The sequence below is a fragment of the Cynocephalus volans genome, chromosome 4, assembly GCF_027409185.1.
Source record: "Cynocephalus volans isolate mCynVol1 chromosome 4, mCynVol1.pri, whole genome shotgun sequence".
In the NCBI taxonomy this organism is placed as follows: domain Eukaryota; kingdom Metazoa; phylum Chordata; class Mammalia; order Dermoptera; family Cynocephalidae; genus Cynocephalus; species Cynocephalus volans.
In genome coordinates this window covers 17,583,454-17,609,940 of record NC_084463.1, presented here as the reverse complement: position 1 = coordinate 17,609,940, position 26,487 = coordinate 17,583,454, and the positions used below count along the sequence as shown (strand labels likewise).

The 26,487-nt window shown below is 42.5% G+C and overlaps 1 protein-coding gene across 2 annotated transcripts in view; it reads right to left on the bottom strand.

The window, feature by feature from the left end:
- The window catches only part of SORL1 (sortilin related receptor 1), a 159,828-nt gene that overhangs the window by 5,499 nt on the left and 127,842 nt on the right, over positions 1-26,487 (bottom strand). For both annotated transcript variants that reach the window (XM_063093193.1, XM_063093194.1), the window contains exons 33-46: positions 20,681-20,812; positions 19,969-20,095; positions 19,627-19,796; positions 18,580-18,692; positions 18,252-18,356; positions 17,367-17,439; positions 14,447-14,529; positions 13,123-13,219; positions 10,919-11,103; positions 7,446-7,565; positions 6,430-6,594; positions 5,087-5,261; positions 4,061-4,167; positions 1,454-1,646 (exon numbers count right to left, since the gene is read on the bottom strand). In XM_063093193.1, the coding sequence (XP_062949263.1) occupies positions 1,454-1,646; positions 4,061-4,167; positions 5,087-5,261; positions 6,430-6,594; positions 7,446-7,565; positions 10,919-11,103; positions 13,123-13,219; positions 14,447-14,529; positions 17,367-17,439; positions 18,252-18,356; positions 18,580-18,692; positions 19,627-19,796; positions 19,969-20,095; positions 20,681-20,812 (1,845 nt within the window). The remainder of the gene's footprint in view (positions 1-1,453; positions 1,647-4,060; positions 4,168-5,086; positions 5,262-6,429; positions 6,595-7,445; positions 7,566-10,918; positions 11,104-13,122; positions 13,220-14,446; positions 14,530-17,366; positions 17,440-18,251; positions 18,357-18,579; positions 18,693-19,626; positions 19,797-19,968; positions 20,096-20,680; positions 20,813-26,487) is intronic.

Here is a 26,487-nt window from a genome sequence, read left to right as displayed (position 1 = left end):
AGTCTGAACTTAAGGCAGGAAAATGGAACTTAGGAGTCAGTTTTTAGCAAAGGAAGCAGAGTGAACTTTCCCTGGTCAAGGTCTCCGTCAGGAACCTCCATGACAGACTTGGGCTGTCCCCCAGGGTGGGAGGAGGTGTCACAGGCAAGGCCTCTGCCTCATGCGGAGAGCCCTGCAGCTACCCGGGACTCATCCTGACAGGGTACTCATAAAAATGAGCCAGAGCACAGCCATTTCTTGCAAGCATAATCTAACAACCCAATATTCATGTCTGTATCTACATTTTATTATTTCCTTGCCAGAAAAAAGTCTAGCAAAATCTTATTTAATGTGTCCCAACCTATCCCAACTGTGCAGTGGTAAATTAAGGGAATGCTCTCAGCTGAAGCAGTTAAGAGGAAGCCAGGGGAATGAGTGAACTCTCACTTCCAAGGGGAAGGTGAACATCAGGGGGCAAGAAGCAGGCCAGGGGGTCTAACCGAGAGAGTCCTTCTGCCCACGGTCTTGCTTTCATAAACGTAGCTGGTAGAGGGTCCTTACAACTGTTTTCCCCAAAGTTTATTTCACAGGTTGCTAATGGGTTTTTGCTTAAAAATCGGGCTTTATTTAGGAAACACTGGGTTAACAAGAGTTTTGCTTGTTTGTTTTTTTGTAGGACCTTCTCAGAACCTCTAACATGCTATGATTCTCCAAAAGTAGGGGGCAGGCAATGTCTCCCTCTTTCAGAGGAGTGCCAAGGATAAGTTTTCCACTAAATCACACCCCAGGAAGTACTGTACTATGTGGCAGAACACTTGACAACCCCAACACGAGATTTTGGCTTCAGCATTGGTTAGTTCCTAGAACTAAAAAGTAAATGCAACTAAGAAGACCAGTGGCAAAACATCTGTTGAAATCCTGGCCAAACTACTACAATATAAGCAGACTTTCTGTGTAAATAGAAGGGTCCTCTGCTCTACCACCAGATGACCTAATACTGATAACTATGAGTGTTCAAAGGTCAGAGAGCCCAGGCCAAATTCAGGTCCTGATCTGAGGGTGACTGCTAAGATGAAGGGGAGGGCTGTAAAATCAGTTCCTCCATGAAGAGATGATCTACTGACTTGGAGAATCACAGGGTATGATTAGCACGCTAGAGGCTCTGAGATGTCCTACAAAAAACAAACAAGACTGTTGTTAATCTAGTGTTTCCCAAATAGAAGACCCTTTTTTAAGCAAAACCTTCCCTTTCTTACACTCTGCACTCAGAATACAAACACCCTATAATCCCAGCTCCTCGTACCATGCCTGGCTCAGGAAGTTTTTGTTAAATAAATCAGTACCTGATTGAATTGATACATCAATGATTTTCTTTTGAGCTGAATCTTTTAAATGTGTTTTAAAGGACATATGCTCATCAAACCATACTGCATTCTTGCTATTTCCCCAGAAACCGGCAGCAGGAGCAACTTACCAGACCCCAGCTCATCATACAGCAGGACAGCAGGCTCCCCACAGATCTGGCTACCAAAAAGGCATCTTGCTTGGACAGTGAACGTGTAATTATGACCCATCTTCAGGTTGGAAATTTTAAAGAAATTGTCAGTAGTATTCCCAAGGTAAGCTGTGATATTCATGGCACTGTCAAACATGTGTATTTCGTAGCCCTGAAGAGAAACACATGAGAGACTGCTGAGGAAGTTGAATAAGGAAGCTGACGGCTTCTATGACTGGTTCCAACTTGATGTGAGCTACTTATGGCCAGCTTTTATAGATGCTAGCACACTTTGGGTTTCTCACTAGTTCTTTTTATGTTAGCATTGAGATAGTGGATTCAGAAAATGGGCATTTTCCCATCCCCAATGTCTCAAATGACTACCATGCCCACTTATGAGCTGCATCAGGGAAATGAAAAGTGTGGCCGTAAGGAAAGCCACTATAACAAATACACACTCAAAGTTCCAGTCAGCAGTCCACTTGTCTCAAGCAATATTAAATGCCACAAAGAATCTGGACAATTCAGCAATTGCTTGCTGTAATGGGATCTGACTAATAATAAATCCTGGTCACAGAGGATTCCAGCAATAGGGTAAGAAAAGGGAACTTGCAATTAGAAAAGACAGGATGTCTCTCTTTGAACACATGCGGGAACACTGCCAGCTCACTTCCTGTCTGCTAGCTTTCTAGCTCCTAAGTTGATCTCAGCCCCTGGCCAACCTGGCCTTGAAATAAGAAGTGCTTCAGAAGGCTCAGATCCCTACTCACTGGAGGAGAAGATAAAATAATCTTCCTACTTAGACTGTCTCAGGAAGAGTCCTGGACTCCTGTGCTGGGAAAAGTCACCCTTGGGACAGCCCCAACCCAGCATGCTGGCTGGGATTAGGATTGACTACCGGACTTCTCTGCTGATCTCCAAGTATTCCAGTGTCAAAGCTGCCAATACTCCTCACCACCCCCCAAAAAAGACTCTATCCCTTACCTCTCTCCACATATTGGACCCAATGCATAACCATGGACTGTTGGTGTCCATTCCATTGACCTGTCTATTTTCTGAACTCCAAGTCAGGGGGTAAGAGGGAAGCCATGCTGTGCCTATGACAGAATCCTCCACTAGGAAGGGAATACTGACCTGCAACCCCACCCTTCAAGCTGGGTTTCTGCCACCCAGGAAAGATCCCCTGATGGCAACAGGCTGCCAAACTGGGCTTCCTGATTCCTGCCTGAAATCCCATCCCTGCATTCTTTTTTTTATAAACTAGCAATTATTATTTTCTACCTAATACATATTTGGTGTAGGAAATTTGTAAAATTCGTAAAGGTGTAAGGAAAATCATTTAAATTACACAAATACCACCCACCCATAATTTATTTAATCAGTCTTCATCTGTTGGGCATTTAGGTCATTTCCTCTTTGCTGCTACCATAGATGCTGCACAGAAATTCTTTATGCACATGGTTTCCATAAAATCCTAGAACTGCTGGATAGAAAGGTGTGAACACTTGCAACATTTTTGATACATATCACCAAAGAGCCTTGCAGAAGGTTGAACCATTTTACATTCCCAGAGTGCTTATTTCCCCAACTGTTACCTATAACGGTAATACTCTCCTCTGTAAATCTTTGCCAATTTAACATGAAAGTGCCGCATCTTTGTTGTTTAGGTTACTCATGAAGTTGAACCTTTTTCCTTTCGCTAACTGCTGCTGGAATTTTTCACTTTGTTACTTGTATCTTTTTCAAAACCAGAATATTTCTGTTTTGAATTCATTGAAAGCTTTCTTGATATTTAAGGATATTAACCATTTATATGTCATAGGTATGAGAGCTGTGAGAATTTTGAAATTTTAACTTAACTCTGCTCCTGGAATTATACCAGGGCCACCAAGAGCTGTTGGGCTCTTTGCCTGCACTGCGCCTCCTACAGCCATGGCTGACCCATCAAGTTCCTACTGAGCTATTGCTCTGCTGCCACTGGGGCCAACCCAGCTCCACTTAAGAATCTGTCCTCCACCCGTGGGTGGAAAATCTACTCCCAGGTCTCGCTCTCCTTCCCATGTCTCCTGCAGTGAATACAGCATTGGCCTGCCAATAGCAAAACAAAAGTGTTTTTCGTAAGCCGGCAGAGTATCTCAAGGACTTGCTGCTCCCTCTAATTTCTCTGGAAAGAAAGTGATGAGATACCAGGGATGGTGAGAGCACAGCTCAGCGCCCTGGTGCTGAAGCCACAGCCTGGCCCTCGGAGAGTCTAGGAAAGGTGGAGCTCTTGGTTCTGCTGCTGAGCCCCCAGTCCAGCTCCAGGAAGCACAGAAAGGGCCCAGCCCATCTCCTTTGCTTTAGGGGAAGACAAGTTCAGGACTGAAAAGTGCTTCGTGCAGAGATCCTCATCTTTAATGGGCAGTATAAACATTTCACTAATTAGCAATCCCACAGAAAATGGTTCTTTAATTCTCAAGTTCACTTCCCCTATTCTTTGTTTCTTTCTTTATTTTACTCTATCTATGCCAGCATGCTGTTAATGAGCTCATCTCTAAAATAGCATTTCAATTAGATTTCGAAAGTCATTGGGAATGAGGAACTTACCCTGCTTTCATTAAACTGCTTTTCCTTTAAAGCTAGACTTTTCCAAAATAGAAGAATGTGGTCATTTTCTGTTATGATTTTTAAGGCATCAGGCGCTGATAACGAAACTGAAAATTAAAGATGAGATAGGATGCAGTTAGTGGATATACGTTTGAACCTCTGCTTTACTGTCTATCAAAGAGAGATTAAATATTGCTAGCCTTGCGGGGCTGGGCTAAGGACAAAATAAAACCCATATACTGCTTAGTACAGAGCCTAGCACACGGTACATGCTCTTTAATGAGCATCTCTTTTAAGACCTTTAAGACAAGAAATTTGGACAGTATATAATTTAATAGCTCTTGGACCAAAGGACAAAAACAAGTGGAGTGGGTTGGGGTGGGATGGGGAGTGGCGTGGAAAGGATGGGACATGATAAGGAGGCCCTAAAGACAGGGCCCTGGAATGACAGGGTGTATGGTCCAGGCCCACTGCTCACACTATCAGCCTAAACAGGTTGAGCCTCCATTACTGAAACTGCTGATACTGTCTGCTGCTGTTCCAGTAACTAAGCTTATTCCTTGCTTTCTGAACTTGAGCCTGACTGCCCTGTAACCTACTGTGCAGTTATTGGTCCCCCTCCATTTCTACATGTCAAATTGACACAGCCAACCACTATGACTTCAGTCCAGGTCCTCAGATACAGTGCTTGGCCTCAGTGGTAAAAATTCAATTTTATATCCTAGCCCTCTTGGGCATTTTTCCTTTTCTCCCCTAGTAATGTCAAAACAAGCTAGGGGAGAGGAGGGTGAAAAAAAGACTTAGAGAATCTAGAAAATGCCAGCCCCTCCTGAGCCCACCATGCCCCGGCCACCACTCTGCAGCCCAGAACCTGGAACCCCTGTGCTGCTCTGGCCCAGCACAGACACCGATGGGCAGTGTTTGTACTTCCTGTGCTATTTCTAATAGAAAGTCCAGGTCCAGAGGTCTAGCAGCACTGTGGGCGCTTGGGTGGGCAAGAAGGCCTCTCATCTCTCTGCTGCTTACCTGTGGTAATTTTTATACTGGATTCTTTGCTCATGTTCCCCAGTTGGACGATGACATGGTACTTCCCTCCAGGTTCCAACTTGTTAAGAATGTATTCCACAGTACTGTTGCGGGATTTTACTTTGTAGCTCCTGTCAATCTTTCTTATTAGATCTTTAACTGCAATTGCATAAAACTAGGACAAAAAAAGAAGATCTGAATGGTAATCAGAAACTTGGCACTTTTTATTCTTTGTAGTGCAACAGTGGACAATGTAACAAAAGTATCTCAGTGGCTGTGACCCACAACAACAGTATTTTGAGCACCAAAGTCTCATTCTGTTTTTTTGGAAAGACTTTGGAGTGGCCAGGTCCAATCATATAACGAGTATTCACTCACAGAATTGTGCATAGAATAATCAACTGATTTAAAAACAGAATAAAACAAAAAACTCTAGAGAAAGCTGCATTTATTGTGGCATCAGCAAGCAGGTTGGAACAAGCAAGAACATCCAGATTCAGTATTCACCTCCTATATCTCCACCACCTCAAGAGTTTATGAGTGTTGTAAGTGGAGTGAGAATAAATGCAAGTGCTCAGTCCTAGCTCTAAAGGACCAAATGCTCTACTTGCTTTTTCCCAGTTTGCTTCTTATGAATATGGGGGCAAGAGAGAAATAAAGAGACATGTAGAAAGTACAGGAAACTCAAACATCAGGAAGAAGTTGAGTCAAGAGGAGTCTTAGCAATCAAGTATTTAAAACTAACAACACCAGGGATGGAGGGGAGTGAAGAGAGGGCAGAAGTAAAAACAGCCCAGAGGAAGGAAAAATGGGAGATTTTTTCTAGGATTGATGCCCCTTCTTTTAGAGGAGGGGTCAGAAAACTTTATGAGTGCAGACAGTAAATAGGTTAGATTCTGAGGGCCAGATGGTCTCCACCACAACTACTCAACTCTGCAGTTTGTAGCATGAAAGCAGTCATAGATCCTATGTAAACAAATGGGTGTGGCTTGATTCCGATAAAACTTTATTTAAAAAAGCAGGCAATGGGCCAGATTTGGCCTGCAGGCCTTTGCTTGCTGACTGCTGCTTTAGAGGGTCAGAGAAGGGAATATGAGCAGCACAGAAGGAGAAACAAACTAACAGCAGCTGAAAATCATGGGGAAGTGCCAATGAACAAGAGGTACCTAATAAGGTACCTGTAAGGACCCCGTCTTTGGCCAGACAGAAGTGGGGGACAGACCTCCTGCTGAGTTCCAACCGCTAGGCTTGTGTTCCCTGCCCCATTATTGCACCCTTCCACCCAACCCCACCCCAACCACGCTAAGAATAAGCAAGGCAGCCTGGATGCCCAGCCCACTCACCAAGTCCTGGTCAGGAGAGTCGTACGGTGATTCCCACTTGATGACAGCTGAGGTTTTGTCTGTATGAACCACGTGCAGATGACGGGGTGGAAGCCTGCTGTCTGGGATCATCTTCACTACAACATAGTCAGAGGACGGCCCTTGGTAGGGTACCACCACGCGGACCTAGAGCCCAAGACACACGAAGGAAAAAGATATCATGAGGGCTTATGCGATCTTTACTAAACTATTTTTTTAATAAAATAGTGATATACACACACACAATTAAAATTCAATTAGTACAAAAGATGTAAAATAATTCCCCACCTACTCCAGATCATTTTCCATGAGGTACCACTGGTAACAGGTTTTTGTGTTTCCTTACAGAAATATCCTAGGCATATATAAGCACAGATATATGTGTGTGTATAAATACATACATATATATGCATGTCTGTGTATGTGTAGCCTATTTTTCTTAAATACTTTTACACAACTGAGAATACAGTACACATATTTTCATGCTCTTGGCTTCTTTCACTTAATGATACAACTTAGAGATTTTTCCATATCAGTACTTTTAGAGGTGCTGTACCTCTTTCAAATGGTTGTCCTGTATTCCACTGCATGCATAAGCCATAATATTTTTAACCAGTCCTCTTCTGAAAGACATTTTAGTTGCTTCAAATCTTTTGCTATCACAAGTAATAATCTACTGAATGTCTTTTCCCATATATCTTGGCATGCACGTAAAAGTATGTGGGCTAAATTCCTAAAAGTGGAATCTGAAGACAGCTTTTGACTTATCTATACCTGTGTGACCCATTGGCCAAGTTATCAGTCCTCCATAACAGAGCTGCAGTTGATTAAGTAGCTGTTCATTCTGTGTTTCAAACAAGAACTTGGTGCTTATGAAGAAGAAATTTCTTCCTGTCATATACATTGATCCTGGAATCCAGGGATCCCACTCCCCAGGTCCTGTGTTGAGCTCTCAAAAAATAGAAACTCTTCTTGACTCTCTGGTACAGGAAACTTACCAGAAACAAATACTGCTCATCCTTACTGACGATAACTGTTTGGTTATGGAGAGAAGTAGTCACGCTCTTCGGGTTACGATAGAGGTCAAGAAAGGATGTAGCGTAGAAAATACCATAAACCTGGTAAAAGCAGGGGATGGAAAAGGACATCAGCTGAAAGGCCAATAACCTCATTTTCTTAAAATCCCTAATTTAAGACCCTAATTTAACTGCTTCCAAGAAACTGAGAGAGAAGTCTTCATTCAACATTTTTTACACTTAAACATTCACAGAGATGGCACCCAGGCTGGACACCGCATGTGCGCCTACAAAGGCAGATATGACGTGGACTCGGTCCTCAAAGAGCTCATTCTTGAGAAGAGATGGGCAGAGAATTAAAAGAGACATAATTATCAATAAAAGGTTGCAGACAGAGAGTTAGATGCTACATTAGAAGACTGCACAATGAGCTAGAGAAAAAAGGAGGCTTACCAAAGAGTGAACGGCATTCTACCACTGTGCAGCATGGAAGTGAGAAGCTGAGTGCATGTGCTGAGCGGGGTGAGAAGCCATGGAGCTTACAGAGTGGGTGTGAAAACCTCCAGCAGTGTTTGGAAGGAGGGAAGAAGGGCAGATACTGCTAGCTGCACAGGACATACCCACGCTCCCTTTCTTCCTTAGTAGAACCCGCGTTCTTCATGAGAATTGATACCTGGGAAAAAGTCTATACTTCCCATCTCCCTGGAGGTGTGGAGATGCCACGTGACAAGGTTCCAGGGGCTAATGACATGTGAAGTGTTAGGTGGGAAGCTCTAGGAGAGCTCATTACAATGAAGGGACGAGCCAGTCTTCCTGCCCTCCTGCTGGCTAGAATACAGGTCATGGCTGTAGCCCCAGGAGTCCTCCTCAACCAGGAGGTGATCTTGAAGACAGATGCTCCAGGCTGGAGACGGTAGAGCCTAGGTCCCAGATTAAACCTTGCTGCTGTGGCGGAAGCCCTAGACTGCTAAACTCAAACTTCTGTTAATTGGGAGGTAAACAAACTATTTAAAGCCACTGTTAGTTTCAGTTTCTCTGTTATATGCAGCCATTTCTAATCCTAACTGCTACAAGTGGGAAACTGAGGGAGTCTGGAGCAGGGAAGGGGGAATTTGACAAAGGTTACAGCAGGGGGTGGAAGCCGAGGGAGTTTATAATGAGAGGGTAAGAGCTGAGGAAGATTCCTCTGTGAGAAAGAATCAAAGAGAATTTTCTGCAAGCGTGAAAGAGCAGGCGAGACAGGGCCCTGACGAGAACGGCATGAGTCTGGAGGAGCCATGCGAGTGGACAGGGAACTGATCAGGGACAGGCAAAGGGATTTTACAGTAGTGTGCTCAGCAGCCAGAAGACTGCAGAGGGGACAGCACAGATGGGGAAGAGGAAGGGAGGCCCGAGAGGGTGATAAATCAGGAGGAGGTGGGAAGGGAAGAGTTAGGGACTCAAAGGAGTCAGAAAGTAAATGCAAATGGAATAGGAATAGCGGACCAAGAGAGCCATAAAGCACAAGATGGCAGATGTGGCCAGAATGGGGGCTCAGAACTCAGAAGTGGGACCATCTCACTGGGGATAAAGCCTGTGGCTGCCACAGGTGAGGTGGCTATCGACAGGAAAGGGTCCACAGAGCCATGGGAGCCACGTTATGAGAAGCAACTTGCCAAAGTTGACACTCTAATAAGCAGTAGACTGAGCGTGAGCAAGGTCCAGCTAATTTCACAGCCTCTGCTTTTTTGCCATCCCCAGAACCTGATGCCAAGGCAACAACAGTGAGAAGACAGAGATGATGACAGTTCTTGCAGTGGAGAGGGAAACTACAGGAGCGCTGCCAGCATCCTCGGTGGCTGAGGAGGAGCAAGGTGAGAGCTTCCTGCAGGTGGCCCCATTTGATCTCTCACCTCTGAAGACTGTAATGAGTATCACCAGAGCATGAGCCAGGATGAGGCACAGCAAGGCTACTCCTCCAATGTGCACATAATTAGAGATCCTAAAATCAAGGGACCTTCCAGTGATCTGTATCCTATGCCCTGCTCTGGTAAGACAGCTGGGTATGACAAGGGGTCACGCTCTGAGTTGGGTATATAATCTAGAGAAAGGTCCCTTTGTAAGTAGGGTCTACCTAAAAGTATAAGGGAGTCCAGGGGATAGCTGGAGACTTTTTAATCGCTGTCCCTGCCTCAGCATTGGGTTCTAGGCAAGAAAAGAGCAGAGGCTGTGAAACTGGCCAGACCTGAGCTCAAATTCACTCTACTGCTTACTACAGCACCAACTCTGACAAATTCCTTAGCCTCTCTGAGCAAAATGGGAATGTTTACCCCGGAGAACTGATGAAAGTATTAAGAGGGAGAATGTGTTTAAAGGGTTTTCCTTGTTCCTGGCACACAGTGGGCGCTTAGTTAATCTTCCCTTCTTCACTACTGATCTTACATGACAATTACTTGCAAACCTTGGTTATTTCCTTGAAAATCAGCCCTATACCAAATGCACACTGGAGGTACCCAGAAGACAACTCATAGACTGGTTCCTCCACTCATCAATCATAAAGATTGACTAAGGCCTGATTACAGATTTAATTCTATCTGCTTTTCCATTTGGAAAACCCAGAAAACAATCCTTCCCATCAAGGAACTTACAAACTAGTTAGGGAGATAAGAGAGACATAAAATATCAAACAGGATAAAGACTTACGGAATGAAACATTATGCTATATGTGTCAACTATAAATATTTTGGGGGTTAATAAGGGAAAGACATCAAATAGAACGGAGTAGGATCTGCTTACACAGGAGAAGGAGGGAAGGACTCCAGAGAGGAAAAGGAGCATGAGCCAAGGTACAGAGTCAAGAGGGGAGAGAATGTGCCAAGACCCTGGGAAGGCAGATATAAAAGCAAAGGAAAGTGCACACTGGGGAGGGGTGGGAAGTAAAAACCCAGATTCAAAATGAAGCATGATTCTAATCACAGTGAATCACGATGCATATACAAAAACAAAAGAAAAAGACAGACCTAAATACAAACGTGGCAGGGATGCTGGAATAGATGGGGTTGGGACGGGGGGGGGGGGGGGCGTTTGGGAGGACTGGTCTAAGAAGGCAATCTGTGGGGACAAGGTACTTTGATGGGGGCAGGGGCATCACGCAAGATGGGAAAGGGCAAGAGGAGATAGAGACGAGGTACTCAGACGCAATACTCATTGTCATTGCTGCTGACTTCTCACCAAGTCCACAAGCCTAGGTGAGAGCCCAAGCATAGGAATACACTACCCAATACACATGCGAGGTCTAAACAACAAACGGCATGGGGTGCTACCTCTCAGATGCTGGGCCAGGGATGTCAGGTGCCTCCAAAAGTAATCCTTTTGAATTGCAGCAGCAAGACAGAGAAAGCCCTGGGGCTGTCCAGTAGCCTAGCAGCAGGGGAGGGCTCGTACTCTCTTTGTGACGGTCTTTCTGGCAGACTTACCACATTCCTGGGGCCAGTCCATGTGCACTCCACGGCAGTCTGATTGATAGCCTTAGCTTTGAGGCTAGGAGCAGGTGGGCGAACCCCTCTGGTCATGACATGCTCAAATGCCAGAGGACTGTCTCCCAAGTCAGTCTTGGCCCAGGCAGAAATCTCATAGGATGTATGAGCAGTCAGATTGCCAACTGTGAAAACGGACAAGGAGATGCTATGAGGACACTGGGGTATTAGTCAAGAACTTGTGTATTGAGATATACAAGCTATTTTTTTTTTTAACTAATCTCTCAATTTAAGTGAGTCCCACAATTACAGGACTTTCATTAGTTTACAAATTCATTCAACATTTATTTACTGATGACTACTACATGTAGTGCTACTCACGGGAATTGGGTAGTTTCTCTTAAAGCTGACCATCTGCATATATAGATTGATACAACAATCCTGGACAGCCATTTGGCCTTGTGTAACAAAAGCTTTGAAAATCATACCCTTCAATCCAGTTATCCCATGAAATCAGAGAGGGACTCAAAAATGTGTGTAACAAGGATATCCATCAAGGCGTTTGTTACAGCAGAAAAACCTGTACATAATCTAATTGTCCAGCGACAGGGTGATAATTAAATGATTTGCATTCCATGAGGTAGTCTGCAGCCACTAAATGATATTTCAAAGAACATTTAATGATACTGAAAAACTCTCACAAGTTTATGTTAAGAGAAAAGGGCAGAATTCAAAACTACATGTAGCATTATCCTGATTTTATAAAAAGGATACAAAGAGATCAATGCATAGAAAAATATATTAGGAGACACCAGAAATGTAAAAGTGGAATTACAGACAATTTAAATTTTTATTATACTTTTTTAGTTATCTACATTTTCTGAAATAACCATGTACCCTCTTTTCTAATTAAGAGACTAAAATAGAAGTGAACAAAAGGAAGGAAATGCTGAGAAGACAGCCTCTGGAATCAGAAGAAGTGGGGTCCAAGGCCTGACTCTACGTTGGTGATTGTCTATCCTTGGGTAAAGTATTTAAACTCTCTAAGTCTATCTCCTTGTTTGTAAGATGGAGAAAAATACACAGCACTGACAGCAGCTGGCAGTTGCAGGGATTAAAAAAGAAAATGCTTATAAAGTGCTTGACGTGATGCCTAGCATTGAGCTAGCCCTTAATGTATTTCAGGCAACAGCTAATAAGACTTCCGTTCCTGACTGCCGATTTCTGTTGGTGAGACATTGAGGCAATGAGATCACAGGCTTTAGAATTAGAAAGATGTGGGTTCCCACCCTGTCTCAGCCACCTCCTGAGGGAGTTCTCTCTGAATTTCAGTTTCTCCTCTGTAAAATGAGGATGCCTCGCAGAATTACTATTGGGGTTATAAAAATAACACGCATAGAATGCCTAGGTAAATGCCTGCACACAGTAGGGGCTCAATGTTATTTTTACTCTTCTTGCACAACCTCCTTGGATAAATTACTTAACCTTCAATCTCAAAAAAAAAAAAAAGATGATAATAGTACATTTGTAGTTTCCATTCATAAGACTGTAACAAGGATGAATAAAAACATGATTGAATTGAAGTACTCTGCAAACAGGCTAGAAGAAGGGCAAAGGAAGAAGTTCCCGTGTCACTCTCAACATTCACAGGCAGCTTTTGCCACTGAAGGTTTTGTCTTAGAAATAAGTTAAAATCTGTCCTGAAGCCCATTTTCAGATATAAGAATTTTAGTTGAGGCTCACTGTTTCCACAGATGTAAGAGGGACTGACCACTTCCTCCCTCAGTGTGTTTGTCCATTCATTCTGTTAACAAATATTTACTGAATGCCAATCACACACCAGGCCTTGTGCTATCTTTCACCAGCAAAAGAGGCATGAGCCAGGCTAGAAAACAGACGGGTAGACAAATCTAGGAGCTCTTTCTTTTGGAACTCAAAAATCATCTGTAGAGACTTAATCTGGCCTCTTCGCAGTTTTTCCTCCTCTTGGCCTCTAAGTCCCATTAAAGGTCGTCAGGTTAGAAGGGGGCTTGAGGAGCCACCCACTGAATCCCTCTACCTAGAGTCAGGAGCACATTCATAGTGTCCTCAATAGACGGGAACCTTTCTACACAGAATGGCCTCCAGAGAAGACCCACCCTCCCCTTCTCAGCACCCCGCACAAGCTCACACCATCAGGAAGGCGTCAGGCTCCAACGTGTTACCTTTGTGTGACAATGTGCTCCCTCGGAAGTTCAAAGTTTTCTTCTCTTGTTTGTGGGTGTCAAATGTCCAGAAAATGTTCACCACATAGCCATTCACCTGCCGAGAACCAAGAAACATGTTCCAAATACAAAAGACAGGGTTAAAAATGCACCTCTTTTCTATTGTTTCTTTAGGTATCACATTTCAGACAATGGATGGGTGGTTTCTTCTGATTTAAGCACATTCTAGTTGTGCTACCATGAAGTAATAGTTGTACTCTACCTACTTCTAAAAACAAACATGAGACCATTGATAATATAAAATATAAATTCAATGAAACGAAAGAATAAATGCAGAATTAAAGGACAAGAACCAATTAATAAAGATAGAAAGAAGAAAAACTGAAAAGATAATTAGGCTATAGTAATCAAGGAAAAAATCTTAGCTCAGGTTGCCCTTGCAGCCAAGGCCAAAAGGTCAGCACAATGGGGTGTTGGTTAGATTTCATTGTCTAACAGGAATAATACATCCATACATTGGGAAAGACTACCTTTTCCAAAACCTGAGCTCACAGAAGGATTTGATCTAAAGATCTTTAAATATGGGACAAAAAAACAAAATTAAAATGTTTTGAAGACCAAAGCCTGTAGACAAGAACCATATAAGGCCTTGCTTGTATCAACCCTCTCTGAAGCCATGGGCATGATACTAAATTGTAGTGAAGTAAACGGCACAAGGACTCTGAAGGCTGTTTGTCCCACCACACCTTCGTGGATGGGGAGTATGTGAGGAGAAAAAGATAAACAAGAAAGAACATTATGGAAAGTGGATCTCAGCTTGAGAAACCACAGGAACACAGGTAACTATGGGGAAGTCAGCTACGCAGGTGGGCCAAGCAGAGGGAATGGTGGTGCTGGAAGAGGAAGATATCGGGTGGATATAAGTGGATATAAGGTAGATATGCTTCCCAGGTATCCGATTCTCTCACAAGAAGGTTGCTCTCCCGCTGTGGGAACCTCTGCATTAGCGTTTAGCACCAGGAAATCCAATAAAGCTGAAAATTACAGGGCATACATATTCTGTTAACACCAACTCTTTATTTACACTGTAGCTGTGAACCATTTAATTATATGGTTAAAGAAAAAAAGGCACCAGGCTGAGGCAGAATAATTACACATGAAGACTCAAGTTGTTCTTCATGGGGGAAGGAACCAACCTAGTCCTGGTATTTTATCTTCACTAGATCAAGTCATTCGTTTTCCCTAATCTTACTCTACTATGTCCTATCAGTTCCCATACAAAGTAAAGCCCCATCCAACTGCTAGTCTGAAATTTTCACATTACCTTGATATCACTACCCATGGTCAGGGTAAAGCTTAGAGAATTTTCATCATAGCTGTCAATGTGGATATCTGGTGGTGGAATCACTGAAAACAAAAAGGAATTCAAAAAGAAAAACCACATGATGAAAAGTGAGGAAGGTAGGACTTAACAGTTTTCAACTCAACAAAGCAATCGTTCAGCTGGAGAAGAAAGGGTATTTCTTTGGATGTTTTCACTCATCTCTTTTCCTACTGTTTTCCAGAAGCCGAAGTTGGGTCCACAGTTGCTTGGTGAACACACAACTATCTTGGCTCAGTAAGCTAGCCTGGCAACCAGGTCAAGCAGAAAAGTTTCATTTTTGTAAATGTCCCCACACAGCCCAGCTGCAGCCTGGTTCTCAAAGGTGCAGGGATCACCATGAGCGCCATCTTTAAAGGTGTCAAGTCCTTTTTTGAAGGCTGACAACGGGATGATAAATTATAAACTGTAAATGTACACATGGCAAAACGAAGAACGTGGTGGCTGGAGTCTGGCCAACCTGAGTTCAAACTCCTGTTCTGACACTTTACAGCTGTGCAACCTAGGGCAAGTTACTTATCTTCACTGAGCCTAAAGATATTATCTACACTTCACAGAGCTGCGAAAGTTAACTAAAACAATGTATGTACAGTGCCTAGCAGTCTATTAACATTCCCTCTCTCTCCCTTTCCAATAAAGTCTCACTTACAGCAGAACAGAGAACCAGTAAGCAATTGGTGTTCTCAAAAAGCCTGGACCTCAAGCTGAGTCAAGGGGACAAGGGGAGAGTGGCAGGAGAAAACACTCCTTTCAGTTCAACCAAGGAGCATCATGCTGGACATTTTTGAAGGTCTGCCCACAGGCTGAAAGTTGACAGTGCTTAGCCTACTATAATCTCAAAGTGCTCGATGGGATAAATATTATCTAGAAGATGCTATTTAAGTGACAACTTGTATATTAGACTCTCAGCATATATGCCCCTTATACATGAAAGGCAAGAGAGACTCAAATGAGTGGATAAGATCTGGTGACAAAAGAGATGTGTCAAAATCTGGAGGAGTCCCTCCAGATGATCATGTAATAAAACCAGGCTTGAGGAAAACACAATAAATTAGATGCTTCGGGCAGCCAACTCAAGAGTAAAACAGCACAGGTGCTACAGTAAAGCTGACCTGAATCATAACCATGGTGACCGGGGAAAGGTCACAATCCTCTCCAAACCCCACTTTCCTCAGCTACAAAATGAGGATAAGAATACTTATCTCACAGGCTACGTACAGATTAATAAGAGATCAATTCATGCGAAACAAGCAGCACGGTGCTTAGTACACAAGAAGTGCTCAATGAATGGAGGCTTTTCTCACTGCTATTATTAATCTACTACATTCACTAATTAACCTGGTGCCTCCAGCTGACACTACTTTGTCCTTCATCTTCCTATGTCTTTATGATACCAGGTCACAGACACTTCACAACAAATACTTTCTAATGCAGCACACAGTAGGCTCCTGTACTTCCCTAGCCAAACATATGTGAGTAGCTGAGATTCATCAAAATCACAGAGGTTTAAGAAAAGCAACCACCCCCTGAGATTTTCAAATGCAGGTGTAACCAGTGCCTACGGAATTCAAGGTACATGTTTTTTGTTGACGTACCACCATCCCTTCTTGGTATGTACAGTCAGTATGTTTTGACCCTGATTTTGTACAGAGAAATGATAAAACAACAAAAACTCTAGGGGAGTGTGAATTTAGCATGCTCTTTCTAATACCTGCAAGCACCCTGCCTTGAAGATAAACTGGTGGCACTAAGCTTGGCTGCTTCCTGCCCTGATCTCAATGACTCCAGATTTTAGAGGCGACCAGACAGTGACTCTCCATGACCCAGAGCCTCTTTCTCACAGGCTCAGGTTGAAGTAAAATACCCTATTCATGTTCCATGCCACACTGCTCTTCTGATTCTACTATCCACGAGTTCAGTAATGAAGTCCTCCAGTACCAAGGCTAAGATCAGGAAAACCACTCAGGAAGATGCGATGCAATCTATCTCCCAAAGTGTACCAGAACCCTTCATTTTAACTGCTTCAATTTGCTCATTCATTGACTATTTCCTTAGTTCCTCCTAAATGCCAGCGACCAAGTGGAGAAAAACAGCAGCTCTCTGCCCTCGTGAGGCACACATGCAAGACATCGAGCCAGCCACCCCCTGCAGGCAGGGCAGTCCAGAGGGCCGCGTGCATCTCAGCCCAGAGGGAAGCGTGTGGCACAGTGGTTAAGAGCACAGGCTTGGGAGTCAGGCAGACTGGGATCCAGTCCCAGCTCTGTCACTACTGATTGCGTGGTTTGGGGCAAGTGACAAACCTCTTTCCAGTTCCTTATCTGTTCTTGTAGTTGTTCTGAGTATTTGATTAGATGAGCTGATACATGCAAAGCAGCGAGTACTCCAGAGTGCCCAGCCCTTGGCAAACCATCAGTCCTTACTAATATCTCCTCCAGCGCTAGATACAACCACCTACACAGTTTGTTGGAGCCACTGGGAGAAATACCAAGTGTCAGCCTGGTGCTTTAAAAACACCACAAATGAGCATGCACAAAATCATCTTCATCTTTAGAGAAAAGGAGGAACTCCTTCTGTTTTAGATATTGTGCATGCTCACAAAGGGGAGGGACATGGTGGCTGAAAATCCCTTTGTGTGTGTGCATTATAAGAAATGCTCGATTCTAGGAGGAGAAATACACTCAACAGTCATCCAAATACTTTGCATCTAAAGCACTGTGGAGATATCCAGAAATGTGTGTCTGTTGGAGAGAAGGAAGTTGTGTGAAGTTTCCTATTCTATGTTTCTCCATTTTCCAGTTATGTTTAAAGTTCTTTCCAAAGGGTTTCTACCTTCTCTAAATCTGCAAATGCTGGAATCATTTACCTTTTCCTTTTATGGTGGTTATCGATTTAGAATCGCTCCAGTTTCCTATTCCACGACTAGTCACCGCAGCCACCTTTTCAAATCAGAGTGTGAATTAGTATGAAATAAAGGCAATACACCATACAGCAAGAATTCTGAATGAGCTAAAGGAGTGAGACTTTAGCAATGAGGGTGGAAAAAATTATATACACAGTGATCTAGGATATTCAGAGGCACCAGCAACTGAAATAAGAGGGGAAAGAGACAAAGGGAAGAGGCGTGGGTAAAGGGAATTATGGTAGTCCTACAACTGTTAAATTTCTCAATTGCCAGATGTCGAGGTTCTTCTAAAGGGCAGGGGTGAGTGTGTGTCCACAGAACACATGTACACATAAATATAAAAAGGGGGCATTGAGGAACCCGTATCAGTGCAAGGGAGTGTCTGGAGTGTGCACACTTAATAGTCTCAATGAACATGTTTTGCACAAAATCTACCTCCTTCCTGCTAAAGGTATTAATGATATATTTCATAAGAACCTCACGAAATCATTTTATAAGTGCCACTTTTCACAGCTCTGCATCACCCTGCAGCTAAAGATAAGCAGAAAAGAGGTAGGTACAAAAGTATAGGAGCTGGAAAGCTAGCAGAACATCTGGGTTAAAAGCAGGTAAAGCTGCATTACCACAAATTCTCAATTATCTGGGGAAATCTGATTTCAAGTTCTTTGTGGCATCAGTTGAAGAGACTGAAAGAAACTATGCCCCCTCCCCCTGGGCAAGGATTTGGGTATTCTGCAGACTAATAATGTTCATCTCATAAAGGTAAGCATGAAGTGCTCATGAAATGGCAATCATCTTGCTAACTTCTAAGACTGCCCAGATGCTGGAAAGGATGTTAACACTCACCCTGACGGTGTACAGAGCGTTGACCAATAAGTTCTTTATTTCTGTAAAGTTACTAGCAGCCCTCTGGGAGGCCCATATCTTGGAACCACTCCTGCTGTATTCTACCTGAAGTGAGAAGAAAACATATAAGTAAAAGGAAACCAAAGGTCTGCAGGACTCTAACACCTCCCCGCCACAAGGAGGAAGGAGAGAGGGGAAGGAGGGTCACAAAATGTTCTATTGGATGAGTCATTATTCACAAGGTTACAACACATCATTTCCTAGTCACACAGAACACTCAGAAATCTCCTAGCACCCAGACACATGCCAAATCCTGTAAGATACTTACAATGTACTCACGAATGAGGCCGTGGGTGTGGATGGGAGGAGTCCAGTGGCCCACAATCACACCCTCTGCTTCCCTGTAGAGTGACAGCTGGAGATTTCGAGGGGCGTCAGGCACTACAGGAGAGTCAACCAGAGGTTAAAAACCATTTGCCTACTGGCCAACCAAAGGAGTTTTCCTGAGCTTCAAACAAAGACAAGAAAGAATGTAGAACCAGTACTGGGACCTCTCCACTAGAAAGGCTGTGAGCTGGGCCTTCACATCGACAAAATTCTTCCAGAAGGCAAGGTGTGCCGTCCGCACATTAGGTCATGGCTTGGTGTGATATAAATCTGTAGCTCACAAGCCCTGCAGGATGGAATCCCTTGGGCAGGCAGAGTTACCACTGGCCCTGGGACTTCAATGCTGGGACCTTAATTGTCAAGGACAGCCCCTGTTGCCTCGACTTCTCCTACAACAAAACATGACTACTTGGGCATGACTACTAAGGAATAAGGCTAATTTTCTAACATCACAGAAATCCTATATCAAAATAAATGTGATCACCTTAAAAGCAGACTCCTTAATGAGTTTAGTCTCACATATTCAAGGTATTTCAGGCAAAGGAAAAGGATGACATTCAAGCAGACTGTCACCTCTGTCAACTGCTTTGAAGCAGGGAACTCTCTTAGACACATGAGTTTGGCAAATTTCTTAAAAGCTTAGCCACAAAACTGCTGACATGTCTCATATTTTAATGACGATGAGCTCCTAAGTACTAGGAAATAACTAGAGAAGGAAGGAAGAGAAAACTAGACGAGAAATGCAAAAGAAGACATTGGTGAAGAGAATCTGAAATTAACTTCTTAAAGCACAAGAACATTCTCTGACATAATAAGGAGAATAAATGTCCAACAACTCGGGCAAGACCACAAAATTTAGCCACAACACTTCTGTACATGTAAGGCACATGTACATATGTTCCCACACACCTGAGCATCCTTGAGAAAACTGTCTCAAAATCCCACATAAGGTCCTATATATGCCATAAAAATAAACTGTAACACTCACATCCTTCTGGAGTCCTCAGGGTCACAAAGTCATTGGTGTTGTGTGCCTTGCTCAGACACTGAACCTGTACTTTAACCTGATATGTGGTATCTGGTTTCAAGACTTTTAAAACAGTATTTGTTTTATTGCTGTGGGTCTCCAGAGTCTTCCAAATGCTCTCTCCAACAACCCTGGCAAAAGAATAAAGATATTGTCCCATCAAAGCAGCACGGAGGGTGGTGGGGGCTAGATGTTGCCTCAGTTAATAAAGAGCCACACCGTGCACACCACAAGAGAATTTATAAAACATCCAATGGCAATGAAGACACCATTTTCTTCTCCAGTGGCAAAGATGGGACCCACCTGTAGTAGACGTTATACACACAAGAAGAGGAGGGCATTTTTTTGGGCCGCTGCCAGGTCAAAGTTACATCCCCAGAGAAGTCAGCTGTCCACTGAAGATTCTGTACTTTGTATACAGTTAACTCATCTAGAGAGACAAATGGCAAAAAGTCAAAAAAAGTTGTTATCTTTCAAGTCCTTGGATTTCAAAGGACCTAAGAGGTGCCCTGCTTTTAGGCAGAACTACTGTGATCTAGATTGTCAGGCTACAATCATTACCTGAAAAGACATCCCAGAAAATGCACTAGAGACCTCCCTACACAACCTTTCCTAGGGTCTCCTCAATTTCCAGTCATAGTATTTCTCCTTGCATTTCGCCTCCTTCCTGCCTATGGCAATTTAACCTGTTTCTCAGTAGAGGATTCTGTAAGTCCAAGGACAGTGTCAGAGCAGGATCCATTACTAAATGCAGTCCAGAGAAAGACTGGGTTAACTCCCCAGCAGCTTGAGGCTCCGTGACAGCCACGGCACATCAGCACGAGGCGAGAAGTCCGTGGGAAACAAACTAAGACCAGCACTTCACTAACACGGAGGAGGTGGCTGGAAGTTACATCAGTCTGGCTGCACCTCACCCCACCTGCACACACACAAATCCGTCTAATTTTCAGATTGAAGAAGAGTTCAAAAGGGTGCTAGCTAGAGATCCCCGCAGGGGGGCTCGGGCGACACTCACCGCTGCAGGCCTTCTCGTCGCTCTCATCCGAGCAGTCCAGGAAGCCATCGCAGCGCTCTGAGAGCACGACACAGGCCTCGCCGTCTTCACACTTGAACTCCCTGCTCGTGCAGGTCAAGGTGCTGTGTGTGGCTGGAACACAAAGAACCTGCTCAGACCCACAGGGAGGGGCCACACTGTCCTAAAGGGTGGACCAGGTTTATCAAGTTCAAGAAAAGTAGTTTGAATTTTTCAAATTAATCAGGTTGTGCTTCAAAATACGCCTCTGGCATGAGGAGTGGCAGATTCTACACCGTCACTGTGGTACCATCTTATTTAATGCTATCAATCGGAACCTACCCTCAGGAAGAGCAAGAACTCTGGAATCAAACTAGAGTTTGAATCCTGGCTCTGCATGAGCAAACTGCATCATATGACCCAAGTTCAGTTCCCCTATATAAAACTGGAGTAGCAATCCCATCACTGTTGTGTCTGCACAGATCTAATGAGATCAAGCACCTGGAAGAGTGCCTGGCTCCTAGCAGGCATCAACAAATTGTAGCTATTACTCTACAGAACTACTAATTATTCTGTTACTATTATAAGTTTGCAGTCTAGAATAAAGCTGTGATTTCTGTTTTGAGTAATACAAATAATAACGCGATAAATCACAATAATACTGAGGCATGCCCACTTTATGTAGTGTTTTTAATTGTAGAGATTTTCAAAGTATTTTCACAGAAAATGAAATAATTTAAATAAAGAGCATTGGTAAGTTAAGAATCATACAACTCTATGGCTAGAATATTAACCAAAATTGGATGTTCTCTCTGGTTCTGAAAGGAGATTTAAACTGCATGGGAGGCTCTAAAAAGGAAGCAATGACAATATAATTGCAAATGATCCTGAAAAGAGGAAAGAAGAGAACGATTATAAAAGCTAAATCTGCTGCCCCAGGGGGATCTGGACCAGGCCCAGGAGCACACGCTCCAGGCCTTCATTAGAGACACTCACACCTGTCTGCCCAATCCTGGAAGAGGAAGGCTATACCAGAAACCCAGTCCCACCAGTGAGTAAGGTATACAGTTAATCTTGCTCCTCCAAGCCAAAGATGTCCACATTCTAATTCCTGGAACCTGTTAAAATGCTACCTTATGTATGTTACCTTACCTGCCAAAAAGGACTTTGCACATGTGATTAATTTAAGGATGCTAACGCAGGGAGCTCAGCCTGGATCACCAGGTCAGCCCAATCTACTCACATGGATCCTTAAAAGTAGAGACCCTTTCCTGGCTGTAGTCAGAGAAAGATGTGAAAGCAGAAGCAGCATCAGAAAGATGCAATGTTGCTGGCTTTGACCATGAAGGTAGGGGCCATGAGCCAAGGAACATAGGTGTTCCCTAGAAGCTGGAAAAGGCAAGGACACAGATTTTCCTCTAGAGCCTCCAGAGGCAGCAGCCCTGTTACACCTTGGTTTTAGCCCAGTGAGACCTGTGTCAGACTTCTGACCTACAGAACTGTAAGAAAATAAATGTGTGTTGTTTCCAAGACACAAAGTTTGTGGTAATTTGTTACAGTGGCCATAGAAAATGAATACATACTCTAACCTCTGTATTTGTCCAGCTCTTATGTTGGGAATTCTACCTTGATTTCCTGAGTTCAAACTATGATTTCTCCGTTGGGTTTTAAGGAATGAAAACCCTCCTAGCTCTTGCTCCCCACCCCATGCACAAATATACACAATTTTTCATCCAATAACTACACAATCTCATCATCAATATTATGAACCATGCATGTACCCCAGGTTGGGGGGGGGGGGGGATTTGATCTGAAATAGTTTAAATAAATTCATTTAATCACACCCTCAAAATCCTATTCCAGGATACCCATACTAGAAGAAATTATCAAAGAGACTACTAAACCACTGTAGTAATCTGCGAGTAAAGGATCCTCGATAGTAACTCTTAACAGAGTCTTCTGGGGAACTTGTAAAACACAGATTCCTAGGACTTGACCCAAACCTACTGCAGCAGAAACACGGAACTGATCGTGAGTAATATTTGCAAGCTCCACATAATTCATCAGAATTGGCCAGGGTTGAGAACCTCTGTTCTAGAACAAGAAAGAGGCAATCCTGTTTTCTATCTGAAACACTACATCTACTGATGAGAACCACACTTTGAGATGTAGGTAGAGAAACTGGATAATGTTCACATGAGAGCAACCAAGATGGTCAAGAGGAATGGACAAAGGATCCAGACTTATTTTCCTAGATATAAAAAGATACAAGGATTGAGCAGAAGGTTATGAGAGGGGGTGTGGAATGCTATGACAACTGTTCTCAACTGATGAATTTTCATGTGAAGGAAGAATTAAGATTAATTGCATGAGTCTCTAGAACGGAGGTACAGATTTGGTTTGGTACTCATTAAAAAAAGAGCCCTTTAATACAGTAATTCTCAATGGGAGAAGGGAACTATCAAAACCACTTACGAGGCTTTTTACAAACTACAATCTCCCATCTCCAGGAAAATTACTGTATTACAGAATTCTATTACATGCTGAGCTGAAATTGGTTCACCTTGGAGAGGTGGACAGGGGATGTGGGGGATGAAAGTATACTAGAGAATTTTTTAAAAAGGTTTGAGAACTACTAGTGTAATAGTCTCAGGAGCCCAAGACCTAATTCAACCATGCAGTGAAAACTCATGGAGGTCCTACTGTGACTCAGGTACTGTTCCGATGCTAAGAATATGGTGATATATAAAACAGAGGACCTATCCTCATACAACTTATTTTCTATTGAGAGAAACTGAAAACAGGTAAACAAACAAATACGTATTTCAGACAGTGATAAGAGCTACAAAAGCAAAAAAAAAAAAAAAAAGAGTAATGGTAAGTTGGGGGCGGTAATTACACCATTTTATGCAGGATAGTCCGGGAAGGACTCTGCTCATAAGGGGATTGTTCTGAGAAATACCAAAACCCTCCTCACAGAGTATTCCACTTGGTAAGAACATGGTAAAATATAATCAAACGGCTCAGTTACTGATGTTTGAGGTTTCTTTATCGAACATGTCTCAAAATTCTAAAAGCAATAAAAGATAGGTTTTAGAATCTGGGAATAAGGTTGTCATTAATCTCTAAAAATCCTTAAACTGATTATTAAACAGATGATTAATGGACACTTAGAATGTAGTGGTCTTACGGGGGCCATCTTCTCTAAAAAGAATCATGCCACGCTAATCTCATTGCATTTTTTGATAAGGCTATCAGATGAATGGATTGAGGAAAATTGTGAATATAGCACATCTTGATTTTAAGACCCTTAACTAAGCAACATCCTTGTAAGACAGATATGAAACAGGCTGAAAACATAGATTTAAAGAATGCCAATTAATCAATTAATATGGCCCAGGAGGGAGGTCCGGTTTCTTTTCCTCTTTGTTAATTATTTTTAATGTTCATCTTAATGTGTGGTTGCTTATTTGGCTTGGACATTCCTTTGTCAAGATGCCCTGTTATTTTAACGTCCCAGGGATCCATTTGTCCATTCTTTCAATATAGGTGTAGAGTTTTACACTAATCCCTATTTAACTTCTCTGTGTTCGTTTTGGTGTATTCCTAAGAACTTCCAACATGGCAAGACAAAAAGATCATAATTTTGCACAAGAAAAACCTATATAAGTATCTCAGTCTGTTACTGACTTAGTGATCCTCTTTAAACCTTAATTTTCCTATCTCTAAAATGGGGATAATACCAAAATCACAGGTTATTTTGATAATTAAATGAATGAATATACGATTTACTTGACAATGATGAATGGCCATTTAAACCCATCACCAAATGTCAGTTTCCTTTTGTGGATCCTGATTATTTCACCAGAACATAAGCTATCTTGTCGACTTTGTATTACTTGCAGGTATGACAAGCATGCCTTCCAAGTTTTCACCTAAGTCATTAATGACATTTTAAACAGGATAGGGTCACTTAAGAAGCACTGGAGGGCCGAGCCCGTGGTGCACTCGGGAGAGTGTGGTGCTGGGAGTACAGCGACGCTCCCACCGCGGGTTCGGATTCTATATAGGACTGGCCGGTGCACTCACTGGCTGAGTGCCGGCACGAAAAAGACAAAAAAAAAAAAAAAAAGAAGCACTGGAAAATATTACAAAAGCAATTATAAAGAGCACAGTAGAAGCAGCCTGAAGAAGATTGCTTATGATAAATCAAAGGGAAAAATAAAACAGCCAAAAAGAGCAAGAAAGCAAACAGGCATAATAATGAAAGAAATATATAGGGCAACAGAATGAGAAGAAAGGATCTGTTAAGGTTTAGCCAAGGCTACAGTACCCTGCTGAACACTGAAGAACTTAAAAAAAAAAAATCTTGCACAGCAGGAGAATTGATATTAAAACTTGATATTAAAAACAAACTTCATTGGCAAATCCAAAACACACAATAGTGCAAAACTCTTACTAATATTGAAAATAAACAAAAAAGCTCAACCTTACAAATTATAGAAGTGATAAAGAAATAAGACAGAGACGTAATATAGAAATGTTTATCAAGGAAATAAATATATTACTCACTATCTGAATTTTAGTTATTTATTTGATTATATGGATTTATTTATTTATATGGATTTATATACAGTGTCAAGAGATACCAAATTATCCAAATCTTATTGGTTCCTGAGTTCCAGATAACAAGTAGCAAGTACTTAACTGAGAGGGATTCATTTCAAAAATGCATCTGAATCTATTTAATTCCTGATTTCAGATATAGAAGTTTAATAATGAGAGATTCCTTACAATTTTCCTAAACTAAAAAACAAGCAAAAAAAAAATCATCCTTGCTTGAAAATTGAAGAAGTAGAAAGATTCAAAGGGTATTTCTTGAAAAAAGACTCCTAGGCAGCAACTTATCAAATTCCCTGACTTTTAGACAAAGAAAGGCTCCTCAGGCAGCAAAAACAAAAGCAGAGTGACATTCATGGAGATGAAAGTAAGCATGAATGATGGGGGTCCTGGGACCCCTGTAGAAAAAGTAAATGATGGGAGAAAAATCTATACATTGCGGGAAAAAAATTAGTTTCATATTTCAAGTTAAGGACTTGGCCAAGATAATTTTTCTCTCAAGTCAGAGCATATCAAGACCAAAGGACCTATTAAATTTTATCTCTAAAAGTCTGAAACTATAAAGGTCATCATAAGTGTGGTGGACTGGATTATGTCCCCCCAAAACTCCCTGAAGATTGAATTGTGTCCCCCAAATTTTATGTATTAGAAACTTAGGTCCCACTGTGACTGTTAGGAGGGTGGGAAATCCTAATACGGTAATTGAAAGGTGGAGCCTTGAAGAGGTGATTGTATTGTAGGACCCTGCAGTAGTGGATGGATTAAAAATGGTGGTCAGGGACATGGTTCTGAGGGCTTTAAACGGACAGTGCATGAGGAAATGTCTCTCTCTCTGCTCCCTCTGCTTCCATCATCTTGCAATGTGAGACCCCTGGGTCACTGTCACCACCACCACATGGACTTTGTACTACCAGACTCAGAAACTGTAAGCAATAAATTTCGTTTTTCTTTATAAATCACTCAGTTGAAAGTATTTTGTTATAAGCCACAGAAACAGACTAATACAATAAGGAACGAGGAAGTGTGAAAACTGGCAAAGACTCAAAAGAGAGGTTAAAGGGAGAAGATCACTACCAAGGACAACTGATGATGCAAAATGAAAAAGAAGCAAATGCCTCCTACACTTTCTGATCTATCCTTGTAACTTTCTACCGGGATGCCTCACACCACCTTAGACTCCAGCGTCAATC